This window comes from Anomaloglossus baeobatrachus, chromosome 3, assembly GCF_048569485.1.
Source record: "Anomaloglossus baeobatrachus isolate aAnoBae1 chromosome 3, aAnoBae1.hap1, whole genome shotgun sequence".
Lineage (NCBI taxonomy): Eukaryota > Metazoa > Chordata > Amphibia > Anura > Aromobatidae > Anomaloglossus > Anomaloglossus baeobatrachus.
Window position 1 is genome coordinate 528,674,169 of NC_134355.1, and position 17,477 is coordinate 528,691,645.

General features: G+C 45.3%; 1 protein-coding gene across 2 annotated transcripts in view; it reads left to right on the top strand.

Annotated features, from left to right (window-relative positions):
- The window catches only part of TRPC1 (transient receptor potential cation channel subfamily C member 1), a 193,512-nt gene that overhangs the window by 128,715 nt on the left and 47,320 nt on the right, over window positions 1-17,477 (top strand). For both annotated transcript variants that reach the window (XM_075340783.1, XM_075340784.1), the window contains 2 exons: window positions 8,903-9,078; window positions 16,995-17,196. In XM_075340783.1, the coding sequence (XP_075196898.1) occupies window positions 8,903-9,078; window positions 16,995-17,196 (378 nt within the window). The remainder of the gene's footprint in view (window positions 1-8,902; window positions 9,079-16,994; window positions 17,197-17,477) is intronic.

A 17,477-nucleotide genomic window follows, 5' to 3' on the forward strand; every position in this document is an offset into this window, starting at 1 on the left:
GAACATAGCATACTGTGCGATTCACTGACCGTAACCCATAGAGATGGAAAGTGTAGGGTCTGAAGACTACGGACAGAGGCCCTGACATTTCTATACTATTTCCCACTGGGATTAATGTGTTTATCTCTTGCCCCTGTTAGGCTGAGTTATATGAGCTACAATGTTGTTTTCTAGTGTACCCAGAATTTAAATTATTTTTCTCTTGTGATTACCTTCCCTTGCCTTCTGTTTCTTCTCTGTGTGCTGCATTTTAATTTCCCTGCTCTTTACATCATCAGAGGCCCTAGCAAGCTTAGCCCGGCCCGATCGCAGTGGGTCCACAAACAGTAGCCATCACACTGGTCAATTAATTTTTGTCTTTATATCTTACCTGGGATCCTCACAGTCCATAGTCAGACCATTCACTTGTGAACAATGCAGCTTATGTTCCACAATTTGACCAGTCTATTGAATTTCTCTGTGTTTTTATGAAATTCCACATACTCCAAGTTCAGCTTTTAACATCTATTTATACATCAGATTGGATGGTTCATGTAGGAAAATAAGAGGCATTATTTTTATAGTTATTAATATCATGGGAAACTCCACTTTTGACAACATAAATCTATATACAAAGTACTTTGGTAAATGTTATACTTAGACACAGATTAGCTGCATAATGTTTTCTCTTCCACCATTGCGATAAGTTACCACGATAATGGTGGTCCCATAATCCTCATTGGTTGATTCAAAGATTTAAAGTGGCCATTAGTGGCTGCCCTACCTGTTAGAAAACAATCCAGAGGTGGCTGAGTCTGCTTGTGGCTTTCTGAATTTCCTTTTAGAGTAATTAGGGCTACTTCATATGACCATATTTTCAGTCTGAATGCTGTCTATAAAAAAATCGGAAAGCGCTAGAACCAATGTTATTAAATGAAACAGAACAAATAACCAATTTCTTTCACTTACCAAAATTATGTGAAAGAAAATTGCAACAGGTACAATTTTCCTCCATAAATCAAATGAGATTCACCTATTAAAGTGTATGGGTGTGAGATTTTACGGATACATTGCAATTCTGTAACATAATAAAACTGTAAATACTCCAGTAAATGATTAATATCTGCCACTGTAAAAAAATCGGATTGCTCACGGACTTAACATGGATAACAAATGAGAAAAAAAATTCCACTTTTCTGGATGAAAACAGATGGATTTTGTATACGGTTGTGTGAATCTACTCGTACTGAAAGAACTGATACAGAAACTTGAAACTCTTATATTAAAATGCAAAATCTGTAATAGGCACCACCTCTGCACCCTCTATACGTTTGCCCCTGAGTCATACAATGCTTACAAATGAGATCGCCATTCTTTGATTTTCCCATTCCTATACACTGACGAGCAAATAGGTAATAATGTTTTCATCTTTTGACTTTCAGGCTCCATATCTCACCATCCACTACAACTTTGACTGTGAGATTACCTTCATTTTATACACTATCAACTTAGCTATCTCATACATAAATTTGGCTTGCAGTTATTTAGCATATGATTAGTTATGCAGATTCTAGTCATGTCACTGCATTGTTACTGTTTTGCTCCCCAACAAAATCTATATTTGAATTATTATTGTTTTGTTAGTATTAGTTAATCTAACTATGTATTTCAACACTGTCTGAATCCTTCTGGGTATGCTCTCAATCAGATTCAAGTATGTCTTAACCGAAATCTGATCCCAGATCTCTTCAGACATTCCCAATGTTGGTGCATACTGGTGGACTCGTTTGGATATGTATACAGCTTTTTTTTCAAATCTACCACAAAAGTTTGATTAGGTTGAGATCTGGGGATTGTGGGGTCAAAGCCAGTACCTCTACTTCATTGTCATTTTACCATTTCTTCGCCAATCTCGATGTATGCTTTGGGTTATTGCCCTGCTTGAACACTATGTTGTCCTTTTTATACCCATGGTACTCGAGTGTACGAAGTAACTCATCTTGTAGGATACTCACATATAGCTCAGCTTTGAGATCACCATCAATCCTGGTCAAGGACCCATTTGGTCCCATCAGTGCCTAGTCTATTGACTTTCGTCTCATTGCTGCAAATCACCCGTTTCCAATCTTCTACTGTCGTATTTTTTTTTGCAAACTTGAGCTGATGTTTCTTATGACAATTTGAAGATGAGGCTTCTTCACCTTTTTTCGGACCACTATTCAAGACTTATGTAACATGTGTCGCACGGAGCGTACATAGACGTCTGTAATCTGTCTATTATGAAGCATATGAGCCACCTCCACTGCCAAGTTTGTTGTTTGCTTAAAGACATTGTGAGGAGCCGACTTGTTAACTCCGATATTTTGCCTATACATCCACTTCTTAGCATTTGAATGGATGGATGGACTTCATTTTGTATTTTTCCACCTGTCATAGCACTCACATGAGGCAGTTTGGCAATTTGCTTGGCTGAGAGACTGCTGTCGATGAGCTGGATGATTCTGTTTCTCTTTTCTAAGGAAATCTTCCAAATGGCTGCTCTTCAATTCGAACCAGTGATCTTTCCCCGGGAAATCAACCTAATAACACATGGAGTTATTAGGGAATATAGGAACCGTTTGTAATTAGTAGTAAACAGGAAGAAAAGATTTTTCAAACACGAGGAACAAAACAGTAACAATGCAGTGACATGACAAAAATATGCATAACTAATCATATGCTAAATAGTTGTAAGTCTTTTCTGGCCAACCAACCTGATTCTAGTTGACCACCATTAATGAAAGTCATAAAATCTTACAATTTTTGTTTGTAAATCTTACATTTTTACATTTCAGCAATGCAATCAATAATGTTTTGAACTAACTACAATCAATGACAATGTTATTTTCATGTTATTATTTTTCAATGAGTGCAATGTTGACAACATGTTTTACCTTATATTCAGTGGCTCCAAGGGGGTTTAAGTCCGAACCCTTGCAAAATGGGATTTGGGTGTATGGACTGACAAAACCATTGACACTAATAATGCAAATGAAGTCACCATGTGCTCTTTCGTACGTTATTTTTGGTCTTGGCCTTATACATCTATTAGAGGCAGCTCCAAGACACAGGTAGACTACGTCTTGCTGCCAGCATCAATTGTGAACAGTGCCTAAAGGCTGCTTTACACGTTTCAATTTCTTGTGCGATCTCACCCGCCCCCATCGTTTGTGCGGCACGGGCAATTTCTTGCCCGTGTCGCACAAAGTCGTAAACCCCCATCACACGTACTTACCTTCCAAACGACCTCGCTGTGGGCAGCGAACATCCACTTCCTGAAGGGGGAGGGACACTTTTCGGGGGAACCGGCAGATTAGGACCAGGGGGTATATATCCAATCGCCAGTCGGGGCCCACCGTGCTCCAGATGGTAATGGAGCTGCTGGCACCCTGTGGGTTAGGCGGAGATTATAGAGTGGATGGCTCTGAGATAACCCAAGGAACCGGTCACGTGTGTAGTGACACGTCAGACCGGACGACAACCCAGTTAGCGTGTCGGTGGAATTGGCGCAACCCCGACCACGTGTGCAGGGAACACGTCAGACCGGATGGTGACCAGGTAGCATTGACCGAGAAGACCGCTGCGACAGCGCCCTGTTGGCCACGTGTGTCAGACACGACAGGCCGAGTGGTCCTTCGATTAGCGTTTCTGGTCACTACTCGAATGGCCATGTAAGTAGAGGACATGTCAGGCCAAGGGATCACACCAGTAGCATTGACTGGGAAGCCCAGGAGGATAATAGGTTCACACACCCAATCCTGGAACACCCTGATAACTCCACAGTAAGGAAGCACGGCGCCTGACCCTCATGTGCTGAGCCACAAATCTTGGCGTGACAGGCACCGTTCGCCTAGCCCTACCTACCGCTTCCAACAAGGCTTATGCCACCATGAATTCTAAGTGAATATAAGTGAAGACTGCACACCTCCATGTTGTCTCCAGCCTTTTTTATAACCTAGATCCGCCCCAAACCCAGGGTGGAACCACCAAGGTCCAATAGCAGAGTGTCATATCAGCGACGTCACCAGTGGCCTATCCGGAACCGCCACGTCATTGATGACCTCATGGCAGCCACGCCCCAAACACTTCACCAGTCATCGTCTGACGACCAATGGTGAGGTGCCAGATCATAGGGGCGGGCCTCTGCGAGCCAATCCGGAGTGGCAACGTCATCAGGACACCTGACACCCTCTGCCCTATTAGGGCCTTTCACCTCAGTGAGGTCCTTCCTGGACCTAGCCTCTGATACACAGTAGCCTGAACAACAGACTCAGAAATCAGACTACCTGCCTGAGCATGCTCAGTAGGCACATCCCAGAACTTAGACACAACACGAAGTCCAAGTATCTGTGCAAAGAGGCTGTTAGGATTAATTGTGGGAGCATGCTCAGTAGCCTGAACTGAGGACTTAGTCTCATAAATGACACAATCAGGCTGAGCATGCTCACTAGGCAAAACACCAGACTTAGACTCTGGCTGGGATAAATCGGCGTGCGCATGCGTACTAGCCGCCTCTCCACACTTAGACGTGGTGAAAGGAGCAGCCAACTGGACAATCTGAGGCACAGACAAGAATGGCAGCTGGCGTCTGGGTGCAACAGGAACCGCAGCAGGCTGATTACGGCTATGGGGGCGCCGGTTCGTAACAGTACCCCCCTCTAGCGGCCCTCCCACTCGAATGGTCTATAGTCGCCAATGATACCACTGAGCGACGGGCGGAAGATGGAGACATGCAGTGGGAGCTACAAGACTCACTCCACCGCGTAATCACCGCTGACGACCAGTCGATATGTGGGGAATGCCGCTTCAACCAAGGAATACCCAGCAGAATATTATCTGCACCCTTAGGGAGAACCAGGAATGAAATGGTCTCCCTATGCCCAGATGGCATGGCAAGGGTAATGGACACTGTCCGCTGGTGAATTACCTTGGGCAACAAGGACTCATCCACCACACGGACTCTCACTGGCCTTGACATTTGCACCAGTGGGATGGCATGCCGCTGGGCAAAAGAGGAGGAGATGAAATTATCCCCAGCACCTGTGTCCACACTCGCCTTTGTGGACCATGTTGACCCCTTAAAGGAAATAGACACAGGAAACGTCACCCTAATGGATGACGCCGAGTCCAGTCTACCTCCAGCTATGGTCACCAATCGCGGTCGCTTACCCTGACGCTTTGGACAACGGTTGGCATACTGACCATACTGCCCACAAGCAAAACAGGAAATGCCCTTGCGACTTGATGACCTAGCAGCGCCAACCCTAGAGATGTCCTTAGAGACAGAGACGTCCTCTAAGGGAGGTGAAGTAGGAGAGACCACCACAGTGGCTGAGCGACCCTGTGACCTGCGCTCCAGCTGACGTTCGGAGGTCCGTAGGTCAATGCGGGTAGCCAGAGTCATGAGGCCCTCAAGGGTAGTTGGTACATCGCGCGACGCTAATGCGTCCTTCACGTGCGAGGCTAATCCCCTCCAGAACATTGGAATGAGCGTCCTCTCCGGCCACCCCAGTTCTGCAGCAAGTGTCCTGAAACTCACAGCATATTGACTCGAGGAGGTACGCCCCTGCTCCAAAGTCAGTAGCTGTAGAGCCGAGTCGTGAGTAACCTGAGGCCCCAGGAACACTTGCCTCAAAGACTCCAAAAACTCCTCAGAGTCCTGAACTACGGAGTCATTCCTCTCCTACAATGGTGTAGCCCACTCCAGTGCTCTATCAGAGAGCAAGGAGATGGTAAACCCCACCTTCGACCTCTCTGTAGGGAACCGTGCAGCCAGCAACTGCAGATGGATTGAGCACTGGTTCACGAATCCCCTACATGCCTTGCTGTCCCCTGAAAACTTGTTGGGCAGCGAGAGGTGAGGAATGGTTGGAGTGGGCTTGGTGGCCGACACCATTGCAGCCGCTTGAGCCACCACATCATCCATATCAGCAGCAAGAGCAGACTTATCCAGAGACCACACTCTGGCCTCAAGCTGCAGTATGAACTGACGTAGCTGCTCCATCTCCGCCATGCCAGCCCGACCCTGGAGCAGTCTTACTGTTACGGGGGAACCGGCAGATTAGGACCATGGGGTATATATCCCAATCGGCAGTCGGGGCCCACCGTGCTCCAGATGGTAATGGAGGTGCTGGCACCCTGTGGGTTAGGCCGAGATTATAGAGCTGGATGGCTCTGAGATAACCCAGGGAACCGGTCACGTGTGTAGTGACACTTCAGACCGTACGACAACCCAGTTAGCGTGTCGGTGGATTTGGCGCAACCCCGACCATGTGTGCAGGGAACACTTCAGACCGGATGGTGACCAGGTAGCATTGACCGAGAAGACCGCTGCGACAGCGCCCTGTCAGCCACGTGTGTCAGACACGACAGGACGAGCGGTCCTTCGATTAGCGTTTCTGGCCACTACTCGAATGGCCATGTGAGTAGAGGACATGTCAGGCTAAGGGATCACACCAGTAGCGTTGACTGGGAAGCCCAGGAGGATAATAGGTTCACACACCCAATCCTGGAACACCCTGTTAACCACCCTGTTAACTCCACAGGGGTCCTGGGGTATGCTGTCTGTGCGCATAGGAGGCACAACAGGACAGGTGACGCAACAGGTGCGTTGTCTGTGTGCGTAGAGGGCATTCTCGGACAGGTGACACAGCAGGTATGCTGTTCATGTGCGTAGGAGGCACAACTTGGACAGGTGACACAGCAGCCACAGCCCAGTAAACGCCACTGGACTGCTATAGCACAACAGGAACGGTAGTAAGGAAGCACGGCGCCTGACCCTCATGTGCTGAGCCACGAATCTTGGCGTGACAGGCACCATTCGCCTAGCCCTACCTACCGCTTCCAACAAGGCTTATGCCACCATGAATTCTAAGTGAATATGAGTGAAGACTGCGCACCTCCATGTTGTCTCCAGCCCCTTTTATAACCTAGATCCGCCCCAAACCCAGGGTGGAACCACCAAGGTCCAATAGCAGAGTGCCATATCATCAGCGACATCACCAGCGGCCTATCCGGAACCGCCACATCATTGATGACCTCATGGCAGCCATGCCCCAAACACTTCACCAGTCATCGTCTGACGACCAATGGTGAGGTGCTAGATCATAGGGGCGGGCCTCTGCGAGCCAGTCCGGAGTGGCCACGTCATCAGGACACCTGACACGCTCTGCCCTATCAGGGCCTGCCACCTCACGGACATTCTCAGTGAGGTCCTTACCGGACCTAGCCTCTGATGCACTAAGTGCCTGAGCATGCTCAGTAGCCTGAACAACAGACTCAGAAATCAGACTATCTGCCTGAGTATGCTCAGTAGGCACATCCCAGAACTTAGACACAGCACGAAGTCCAAGTACCTGTGCAAAGAGGCTGTTAGGATTAATTGTGGGAGCATGCTCAGTAGCCTGAACTGAGGACTTAAGGCCCTGTCACACACAGAGACAAATCTGCGGCAGATCTGTGGTTGCAGTGAAATTGTGGACAATCAGTGCCAGGTTTGTGGCTGTGTACAAATGGAACAATATGTCCATGATTTCACTGCAACCACAGATCTGCCAAAGATCTATCTCTGTGTGTGACAGGGCCTTTAGTCTCAGAAATGACACAATCAGGCTAAGCATGCTCACTAGGCAAAACACCAGACTTAGACTCTGGCTGGGGTAAATCGGCGCGCACATGCGCACTAGCCGCCTCTCCACACTTAGACGTGGTGGAAGGAGCAGCCAACTGGACGACCCGAGGCACGGCCAAGAACGGCAGCCAGTGCCTGGGCGCAACAAGAACCGCAGCAGGCTGATTGCGGCTATGGGGGCGCCGGTTCGTAACAGACGTTCGGCGTCATAGCGACATAATACAGCAGCCGTCCAATAGAAGCGGAGGGGTGGAGATGAGTGGGACGTAAACATCCCGCCCACCTCCTTCCTTCCACATTGCCGGCGGCCGCAGGTAAGCTGCAGTTGATCATTCCCGGGGTGTCACACGGAGCGACGTGTGCTGCCTCGGGAACGATGAACAATCGGAGCACAGAAGGACGTTCGATTTTTTGAAAATGAGCGACGTTTCAACGAGCAACAATAAGGTGAGTATTTTTGCTCGTTCACCGTCGCTCATTTGTGTTACACGCTACGATATATCAAACGAGGCCGGATGTGCGTCACTAACGACGTGACCCCGACGACATATCGTTTGATAAATCGTAGCGTGTAACGTGCCCTTTACTCATCATTCACCTGCAACCTTCTGCATGACTTTTGTTTCTGTAACCCAGAGGTACAATGGGCAGGGAGCAATCTCAGTTGTATCTAGTAACCAACAAAAGCATAGAATATCAAGAGAGCACATCAAGTGTTATCCTCCAGCTGTACTATGAGCTGGATATAATCATGGCTGGATTTATACTGTAATGCCTCTCTGTTTCATAACCGTTTCCCCGACTGCATTTGACAGAGAATAGACAACGTGACTCTGCTAAAATTAGGAAGTCAAGCATGTCTGGTTTCTGCTGCAGGAAAAATCCTAAGGGTTTCAGACATTAAACCGTTTAATCCTAGAAAAGAAGGAAACTTAGAATCTAGCTTTTGTTTTGAAGTCTGAAGTTCATGAGAGCAAAAATCGTATTTATGGGTTTGTACTCTAGTAAAAGTTGAAGGATCCTCGTGTATATTCTTATGAAGAACATCATGTATTTGCACACCATTGCTCTATGGTTGATTATATCCAGTGTGAAGTGTTAGTGGGAAATCCATTCATATCTGTTCACTTAGTACATATAATAAAAAAACAAAAATAACCCCAAAATCCCTGTCAAATGAATGTACACAGAGATGATATATATAAAAAAAAAATCTCATATTAATAAATTACATAAATTATTGGCATTTTTCAGATATCCATGGGTCAGATGTTACAAGATTTTGGAAAATTCCTTGGCATGTTCCTTCTTGTCTTATTCTCATTTACCATTGGACTGACACAATTATATGATAAAGGATATCCAGACCGTGAGACCAAAGACTGTGCTGGGATCTTCTGTGAACGCCAGAGCAATGACACCTTCCACTCGTAAGTCTTTTACTGCTTTTAGATGACTTTGATTGAAAAATTTAGTATTAATAATTAGTGATGGGTGAACCCACAGATACCTGGGTTCGGCGGGTCCAACCAGATTTTAAAAAAAACTAAAAAAACCCTGTTCGGGCCTGGAATTAATCCCTGATATCTGGCTCGAAGTTAGTCCCCTTATAAGTATATGGGGACCCAAATGATGCACTTTAAAATGATGATAGAAGGGGCTGATAAGGCCTTAATTTAGGTTGATGCAATCTAGTCATGCATCCCTCTTAAACTGTCTGCAGTCCAAATTATGAGTCACTCGTGGTAGCATGCATAACCACTATCTTTCACACACACCAGAGAGACGTACTCGGATATGAATAGAAAGTAAGACTGACTTTAATACGGAAGTTGTACGGATATATATAATCTTATTGGCTAGGTGCCAAGAATACGTAACACGTCTCCTATTGGATAAAGTAGAACAGCTTATTCTGTGATATACAATTTACTGTAATGTGCTTGGTTCCTCATTTATATTAAGCAATGTCAGCATGATTCACTTGTCACAAGAATAGCCCAGACTGTGAGTTTTATGTCCAAATGCAGAACTAGGTGGGGGTACACAGTCTGAGTCTTATGCCAAGAGATATGTGTGGTACAGTTCAAACACTATCTTAAATCTTGTTCTTTATGGATATCTCCATGTAACTCTTATATACTCATAATAATTCATAATATTGTCCATAACAGTCCCCCCTTTGGAGATAGCCAAAAAGTCTTTCCTTACTTTTCCAGGTCTATTGATCTGTCCTAATGCCGATGGTTACCTCACTCACATACGAGATAACCCATCCCTTGTGGATGAATCTCCCCACCCAACAGACTATGCATAGGAAGCCAGATCCTGATCGTATTCTCTAGACTGTCCTCATGGCTATGTTCCGCTGGCACACGTTATTCAGGAAGGGGGAACGTGGCAGTAGTCCTTTAATTGGCTAATATTTATCAGGGTTGGGTTCATTCAGAGTCTCATGCTCCTCAGTCCTTAGGCGGTAATGGTGGGACATCATCAAAGGTGGGATGCACAGTCGTCTTCTGGTCCACATGCTTAGATAACATCGTCCTGGCACAAAGTATCGGGTAGAAAAGGGAAGACAGCCATCTCCTGGTCTCAGGCAGGTCCGACATCTCTTTGTAGTGGAATGCATGGATCTTCGTCCGAAGAAAAAGAGTGAGAGGAGAGAGAGGAAGAGAGAGAGAGAAAGATTGAGAAGAGAGGAAGAGAGAGAAAGATTTGAGGAAAGAGAGGAAGAGAGAGAAAAAGAGAGAGAAAAAAGAAAAGAAAAGAGAGAGAAATCTAGATCTGGTTGGATCTGGAGGAGAAAACTCAAAAACGTGTATTAGGCAAATGTTTAAACAAACAACAAGCTTAGTTGAAGTATCTGGGGGTACTTCTAAACAGGATTTCATAGGGTCTCAACCTAGTGGTCCCTGCTGGGGTGTGTCTGACACTGAACAATTCAAGGGGAAGACTCTCATGCCCTTGCCTTCTACACTGCCCCATCTTTCCCAACCTTCCCTCTATTCTGTGGCTGGAATGGGGTGTGTAGAGTCAGTTCTGTGTCTAAGGCCTGCCATATCTCTTTGGCTGGCAGTGAAAGCAGGTCACTAGCCACTTTCTATGGTCTCCGGGAGCCCACAGTTGCACCCTATCTCAGTCCTCTTCTTCTTCTTAGACTTGCTCTTGTAGGGTCAAGACAATGTTTTCTCAAGACTTTCCATCTTTCCTTTCTTCTTCACATCGGGGTCATTCAAAGAACACAGATTGACTGACTGTTTCTCTCGTAAGTGGTCTTGGGACTTCTTTGGATGTTCTGTCAGTGAGGGCACTTCTCACTGCTTCCCTTGACTCCTCCAATGTAGGCCTCAACCCTGCTCACCGCGACTCTGTCTGGCAATAGCAAAGCTTCCATCCGTTCTTCTATGGCCTCATGGCGGCGTACAGTTCCATTGGCAGTGATCAAGTCTCTTGTCCTCCACAGAGTAGATGCTGGCTGCCATCTTGCAGGCTTCAGCGAGAGCACATACATCTGCTTCTTCACAGACAGGCATGCGGGTAGCGACTGCTCTATCAGCACAGCGTCTTCTGCTACCAGCACCATACCCATGTGGAACCGTCTTCTTGATGCACATCTTGATCCATCCGCAAAGATGTTAAGTCAGGGTCCAAAGGTGTATCCGTCACTGTATCGAATCCAGAGTTTCAGCTATGCCAGAGTCGACTACCTCTTCCACCAAGGTGTCAGAGGTGGGACACTCCCCCCTTGGAAGAGGGAGACGTTCAGCAGGATTAAGGACCGCGCACCGGGAGTTGGTGACTTTGTCAGGGAGCAGTGATATCATACGGGCACTGATCTTCAACTGGTGCTTTAGGTAGGTGTTCAATCTGGCTGAGTAGTGTTCAAAGGACTGCTGTCTTACTCCATGGCAAACAGGTAGAATGACTTCTGGGCTGGAGATGATGTGATGATACTCTTCAGGTGACTGTGACTGTAACTCAGGTGACTGTGACTGTTGCACATCTGTATGTGGGGTGATCTTGTAAGCTGCTAGATTCATCTCCATACGTCTTGCCATTTGAAGGAGGGTGTCTTGGTCCTTACCAGCTGTAGTTTACATGTGGGCTCTCGGAGACCTGATACAAAGGACTATACCTAGGTTTGTAAGAAAGAGCAATGAGTGTAACTTGGGGTCAGGAGAACACTGAAATTCTAAAAACTAAGATCCCCTAAAACCCCGGGGAAAGAGAAAAGAGCACAAGAGGGTTTGGAAACTACCAAGCAGCACCCCCTGACTACATATACACAACTAGGAAAAAGCAGTGGAGTGTATCTACTCTACCTCTCCTGTGCTGACCCTGTAACTGGGGGCCCTGCACTCTCCCTCATCCCGACGGTAGACCTGATGGTGGTCAGGGTCGAGCCTCCAGCTTATCCCTCTCTCCTGTCAGACCCTGCAAACTAAGACACAAAGGATTACTGGGTGCTGCCGACGAAAACCCTAATATATGCCAACTCCTGATGATCAATGTCCCCTTGGGACCACATGAACCTCCACCCTCTCTATCAGGGAACTCTTGTGCAAACTACCGGCAGGATAACATACAAATGAAAATATCTCAAATTAGGCTAAGCAGCAACTGCCATAGGCAGAAAAATATTCACTGTCCACCAGGACTAATAGTGAGCAGTCTATATGGTCTAGACTGTATACTAGATACAGCAAAAACAAAACATGCAAAAGTGAAGGGAAAAGGTTTACACAGGACTATCAGCAATAACCTCTGCTAAGGTTCATTAGTGGGAACACAATGGGGCACAACTGCATATATGACCAAAAATGGAGTGTGTGTTTCAGGTCCCTGTCTCCCCCCTCTGCAGTCCCTGCTATGTCAGCAATAAACAGAGCAGTGGCTGTGCCTGCTGAAACAAAAATGGGGAACTGGGTGTCGGCTGGACTAAAATGGCGTCTAGAGATGAACTATGTAGTGTCTGAGTTAAAACGTCCACTAAAGATAATTACCGATAAGAAACAGCCGCTAAAAGAGGAAGTAGGTGTTGGCCAAAAATGGCGCCTGAAGAGGCCTGGGAGGGAGTGACATGTATTGTGACATCTACACCCAGGAGGTATTCAATCTGTCACCGAAAATACGGATTATATAGGGACCCCTGGGCTGACCCTGTAACTAGGAACCCTGTGCTTGCCCTCATCTCGACGGTAGACCTAATGGTGGTCAGGGCCGAGCCTCCAGCGTATCCCTATCTCCTGTCAGACCCTGATAACTATCCCCATACCATACCCCACCCAGGGCTGAGTAAAACACTGAGTGACAGAAAGAAATCTACATTCAGAACAGGAATAATGGGGTGGGCTTACGTGGACACAGTGCTCCACAGACAGCACACAAGTCCACCCTATATATCAGCTTATGTTTCTTATTTTCACAGACAGATAAAATACACATAGTGCAGTTGCTAGATTCAGAATTACTCATCAATTCTCATCTAATCTCCCCTCTTGGGAGAATTCTCCATTTCAACATACGTGTGTCATTTACAATTAAACTTCACAGAATTTCATTCACAGGACTGAAATAGAAACTAACACTTCCTTCTTTTTTTTCCTTTCTTACAATTTCAGCCCTACGGTGTTATACACCAAAAACTGCGTACATTATACATAAAACATCTTCCAGTGTCACTTGATGATAAGGTACACGCACCCTCACTGTAAACCTGGCTCCATTACTGGCCAGAAAGAATCCCCAGCTTTAATCTGGGTGAGCCTATACAAATCAGTTTTGGTGGTGGGGTGAATCATTGTTAAATCATTCTCATCTTCCTGCCCCCCCTCGGTGTCTTCTGTTGCTCCAGCAACAAATAGGCCAGTGGCCTTGGGACTTAAGATGGCTGGAAAAGGGAACTAGGTGCGGCCCAACCTGAAATGACGTCTGGGCAGGCTAGGGAGGGCGTTTGGTGGGCAGGGGGACAAACTACACAAGTCCAACCCTTTGGGGACGACTTATAAGGAGGGGGGCGTTGTTTCCTAATGGGCTTGGCCACTTCCTGAGGTGCCATTTTCTGATCTGGTGCAATATAGAAATATCTACTATCTCCATCACATTCCTCTTTCCTTGCCAATTTTCTAGCATCTTTTGACGTTCAATACCATGCCTCAGCATCCATAAGGAGATCTTTATCTTTCAAGATCCCTTGCTTATTTAACAAAACATCTTTCCATTCTTGCTCCTCTAATCTCCCTTTCTTTGCAGTGATTCCTGCCATCTTCAAGAGCGACTTCATATTTTCAAGGGTACATGACCTAAAACTAACACGTCAACCTGGATGTCTGATCTGCCGCAATCCCCTTTCTCTCCTGGACCAGCGATTATACACATCCACAGAATACACAGAATTTCTACCTCAGTCCACAAACCACAACACAAACGGGTTGTCCTACCAGGAAGAAGTGTCACATGGGTGATAGATACTAAATTCACCCTCACTATCTCTTACTTCATGTACTAGTAACCTCTGTTCACACTATATACACCTTCCTCGAACGGTCCATCCAGAACATCAATAATACTGTTTAAAACCAAAGTCACGGGATTCTGCCGATGTTCCTCCTACCTAGGATCGTAGAGAACATCAAATTCCACCGGATACAGTCAGGGTCTTACCATGACGCTGTACCGGCCAAAACCAATCCCCCTATCGTCTCCTCTCTGTGGAAGACGCACCAGGATTCTGCCAATGTTCCTCCTACCTAGGATCGCGGAGAGAACATCAAATTCCACCAAATACAGTCAGGACTCTTACCATGACACTGTATTGGCCAAAACCAATCCCTCTATTGTCTCCTCTCTATGGAAGACCACCAGGACACAGTCAGGACTCTTACCAAGACACCTGTACCTGCCCTTTAGATTTATCAATTACTGACTGTCCACCGGACACGTCACACACCAGTGTATACACTATATACATAAACAGTATATTTCAAAGTACATCTTCAGAGTTTTTGTTTTTTTTTTTCTTCACTCAAAGACAGCTCTCACTACATTACGTGACACTTCCTCTTTCTGGCAGCCATACGAACAAAGCGCATAGAACTTCCTCTTTTTGCATAAACCAGTATATACGAACAAAGCACACAGAACTTCACGGTTCTCGTAACCAGCAAGTACTCCACCTGCTGCAAATAGACAGACATCTCAACAGGTAGACACAGGTCAACACAATGACATAACAATAAGGACACTATATACACCATCCAGGTGGCTGATCTCACCTGCAGATATAACAATATATATCCATATATCCAGCGTATATAACAACTTCCTCATTTTCCCCTACAGTTAAGTCAGAGAAAAATAAAACATAGAACTTCTGCTTTTCTCCAACGAGCAGACAAAACCTCAAACCACATTACATTTCATGTGATTTACAATTACATTACAGACAGCTTAAGGTGAACCTGACCACCTTGGTGTGAGATGTCTTAGGATGGCTTATCTCATGCGAGATGGCGGTCATTAGGTGTCTAGACTGGGACAGCCCAACCCCCCCCTTCAAAATGCAAGTACACGCATGAGGTTGCAAGGTGAGATTATACAAATGTTCTCACCTGCAGCTGGAGTGCGCAATTCTCCACCTCTCGCATAGTTGCCTTTCGACTGAAGGTGTCAGCACGGCTGTCCGCCATCCAGAGCTCCGTCCTAAGGTTCGTTGGGTGCCAAATGATAAGGCCTTAATTTAGGTTGATGCAATCTAGTCATGCATCCCTCTTAAACTGTCTGCAGTCCAAATTATGAGTCACTCGTGGTAGCATGCATAACCACTATCTTTCACACACACCAGAGAGACGTACTCGGATATGAATAGAAAGTAAGACTGACTTTAATACGGAAGTTGTACGGATATATATAATCTTATTGGCTAGGTGCCAAGAATACGTAACACGTCTCCTATTGGATAAAGTAGAACAGCTTATTCTGTGATATACAATTTACTGTAATGTGCTTGGTTCCTCATTTATATTAAGCAATGTCAGCATGATTCACTTGTCACAAGAATAGCCCAGACTGTGAGTTTTATGTCCAAATGCAGAACTAGGTGGGGGTACACAGTCTGAGTCTTATGCCAAGAGATATGTGTGGTACAGTTCAAACACTATCTTAAATCTTGTTCTATATGGATATCTCCATGTAACTCTTATATACTCATAATAATTCATAATCTTGTCCATAACAGGGCTAGGGGGATTAGAGTAGGCGCGTTATACTTACCAGTGTCCGCATGGCTGTAACACTACTTCCAGGCAACTCATTACCCTCATGCATATGCACTGCTTCCCCTACGCACTGGCAGTCCCGACGTCAGTGATTGCTTGCAGTCAGACCGCGCCCCCACACTGTGTGCCACTGTGCCTGACTGCTTGCAATCATAGATGCTGTGTGTGTCCCTATCATGGTGTAAAAATAAATAAATAGACCCTTCCCAATACTTATCTAGGCCTTAGTGGCAGCTGTGAGTTGTCATTAACCCCTTATTACAACAATTGCCTCCGCACCAGCGCAATTGGGATCAGCCGGGTAAAGTGCTGGGATAGACGCATCTAATGGATGCGACACTTCTGAGTGGCTGCAGGATGCTATTTTTAGGTTTGGGAGGGTCCAATAACCATGGGCCTCCCCAGCATGAGAATACTAGCCCACAACTGTCGGCTTTATCACAGCTGGGTATCAAAATGGGGGGACCGCATGCCGGTTTTTAAAATTATTTATTTAAATAATTAAAAAAAATAAAAAAATAAGCTGCATGCAATCCCTCTTATTTTCAGTAATACTCCATGCAGAGTACTACTTTAAGACAGTTGTACTGATAATGTAACCGGGCCACCAGAAATCTGCCATCTGATAGAGCAGATTAGCAGTGCAGACTGCAATAATTTCAGATTAATTACAGAAAATCCACATCTTTGAATTACATAACTCTTGACAGAAGGAATTAGGTGCTATTGTCATGAAATTACTACGAGTTGTGTTAATTTGTTTTTTTCACTTCATTACTGGACACATTTATTATGTATTGTTATTATTAGACAAGTGACTGAATCTTCACAGTTCTCACACTTCACACTGCAATGAGAAAGTCATCTCTGTTGCATTTTATAGTAATATTGCTTCCAGACTTTGTCATCAGGACCTGAGTCTTTCTCTGACATCCATTATATAATATCCATTGATGTGAATACTCTTAGAACAATTAATGGTAATAGTTTGTGCATACAACTGGTGTTAGCAGAGGGACACTCATACTTTGTTACCTTACCTCACAGTTGTCTTCTGTTTCCTCCAGGTTTTTTGGGACATGTTATGCTCTGTTCTGGTATATTTTCTCGTTGGCACATGTAGCTCTTTTTGTGACCAGATTTAGCTACAATAATGAACTTCAGTCTTTTGTGGGGGCTTTAATAGTCGGTACATACAATGTGGTGGTGGTGATTGTACTGACCAAGCTTCTCGTGGCCATGCTGCACAAAAGTTTCCAACTCATAGCTGTAAGTTTTCTACACATTTCTTTTCCTTCAGTATCAAAATTAGCTTAATATTTCATGATCCTAAATAAAAAAGTTGTTCAGTCTACATGTTAATATTCCACAGATGTATTTGCTAGTGCTAAAATTGCACTGTATGTCTAATCTTACTGCTTTTTGTAGAGGTTCAAAATTATTAGCAGTGACACATAAATAAACAATCCAAAAATATGATATATATTGTATCTTAAATAGGACCTGTTACTATGTCAAGAGTGAGCAGTTTTTGCTCTTATCTGCTTCCC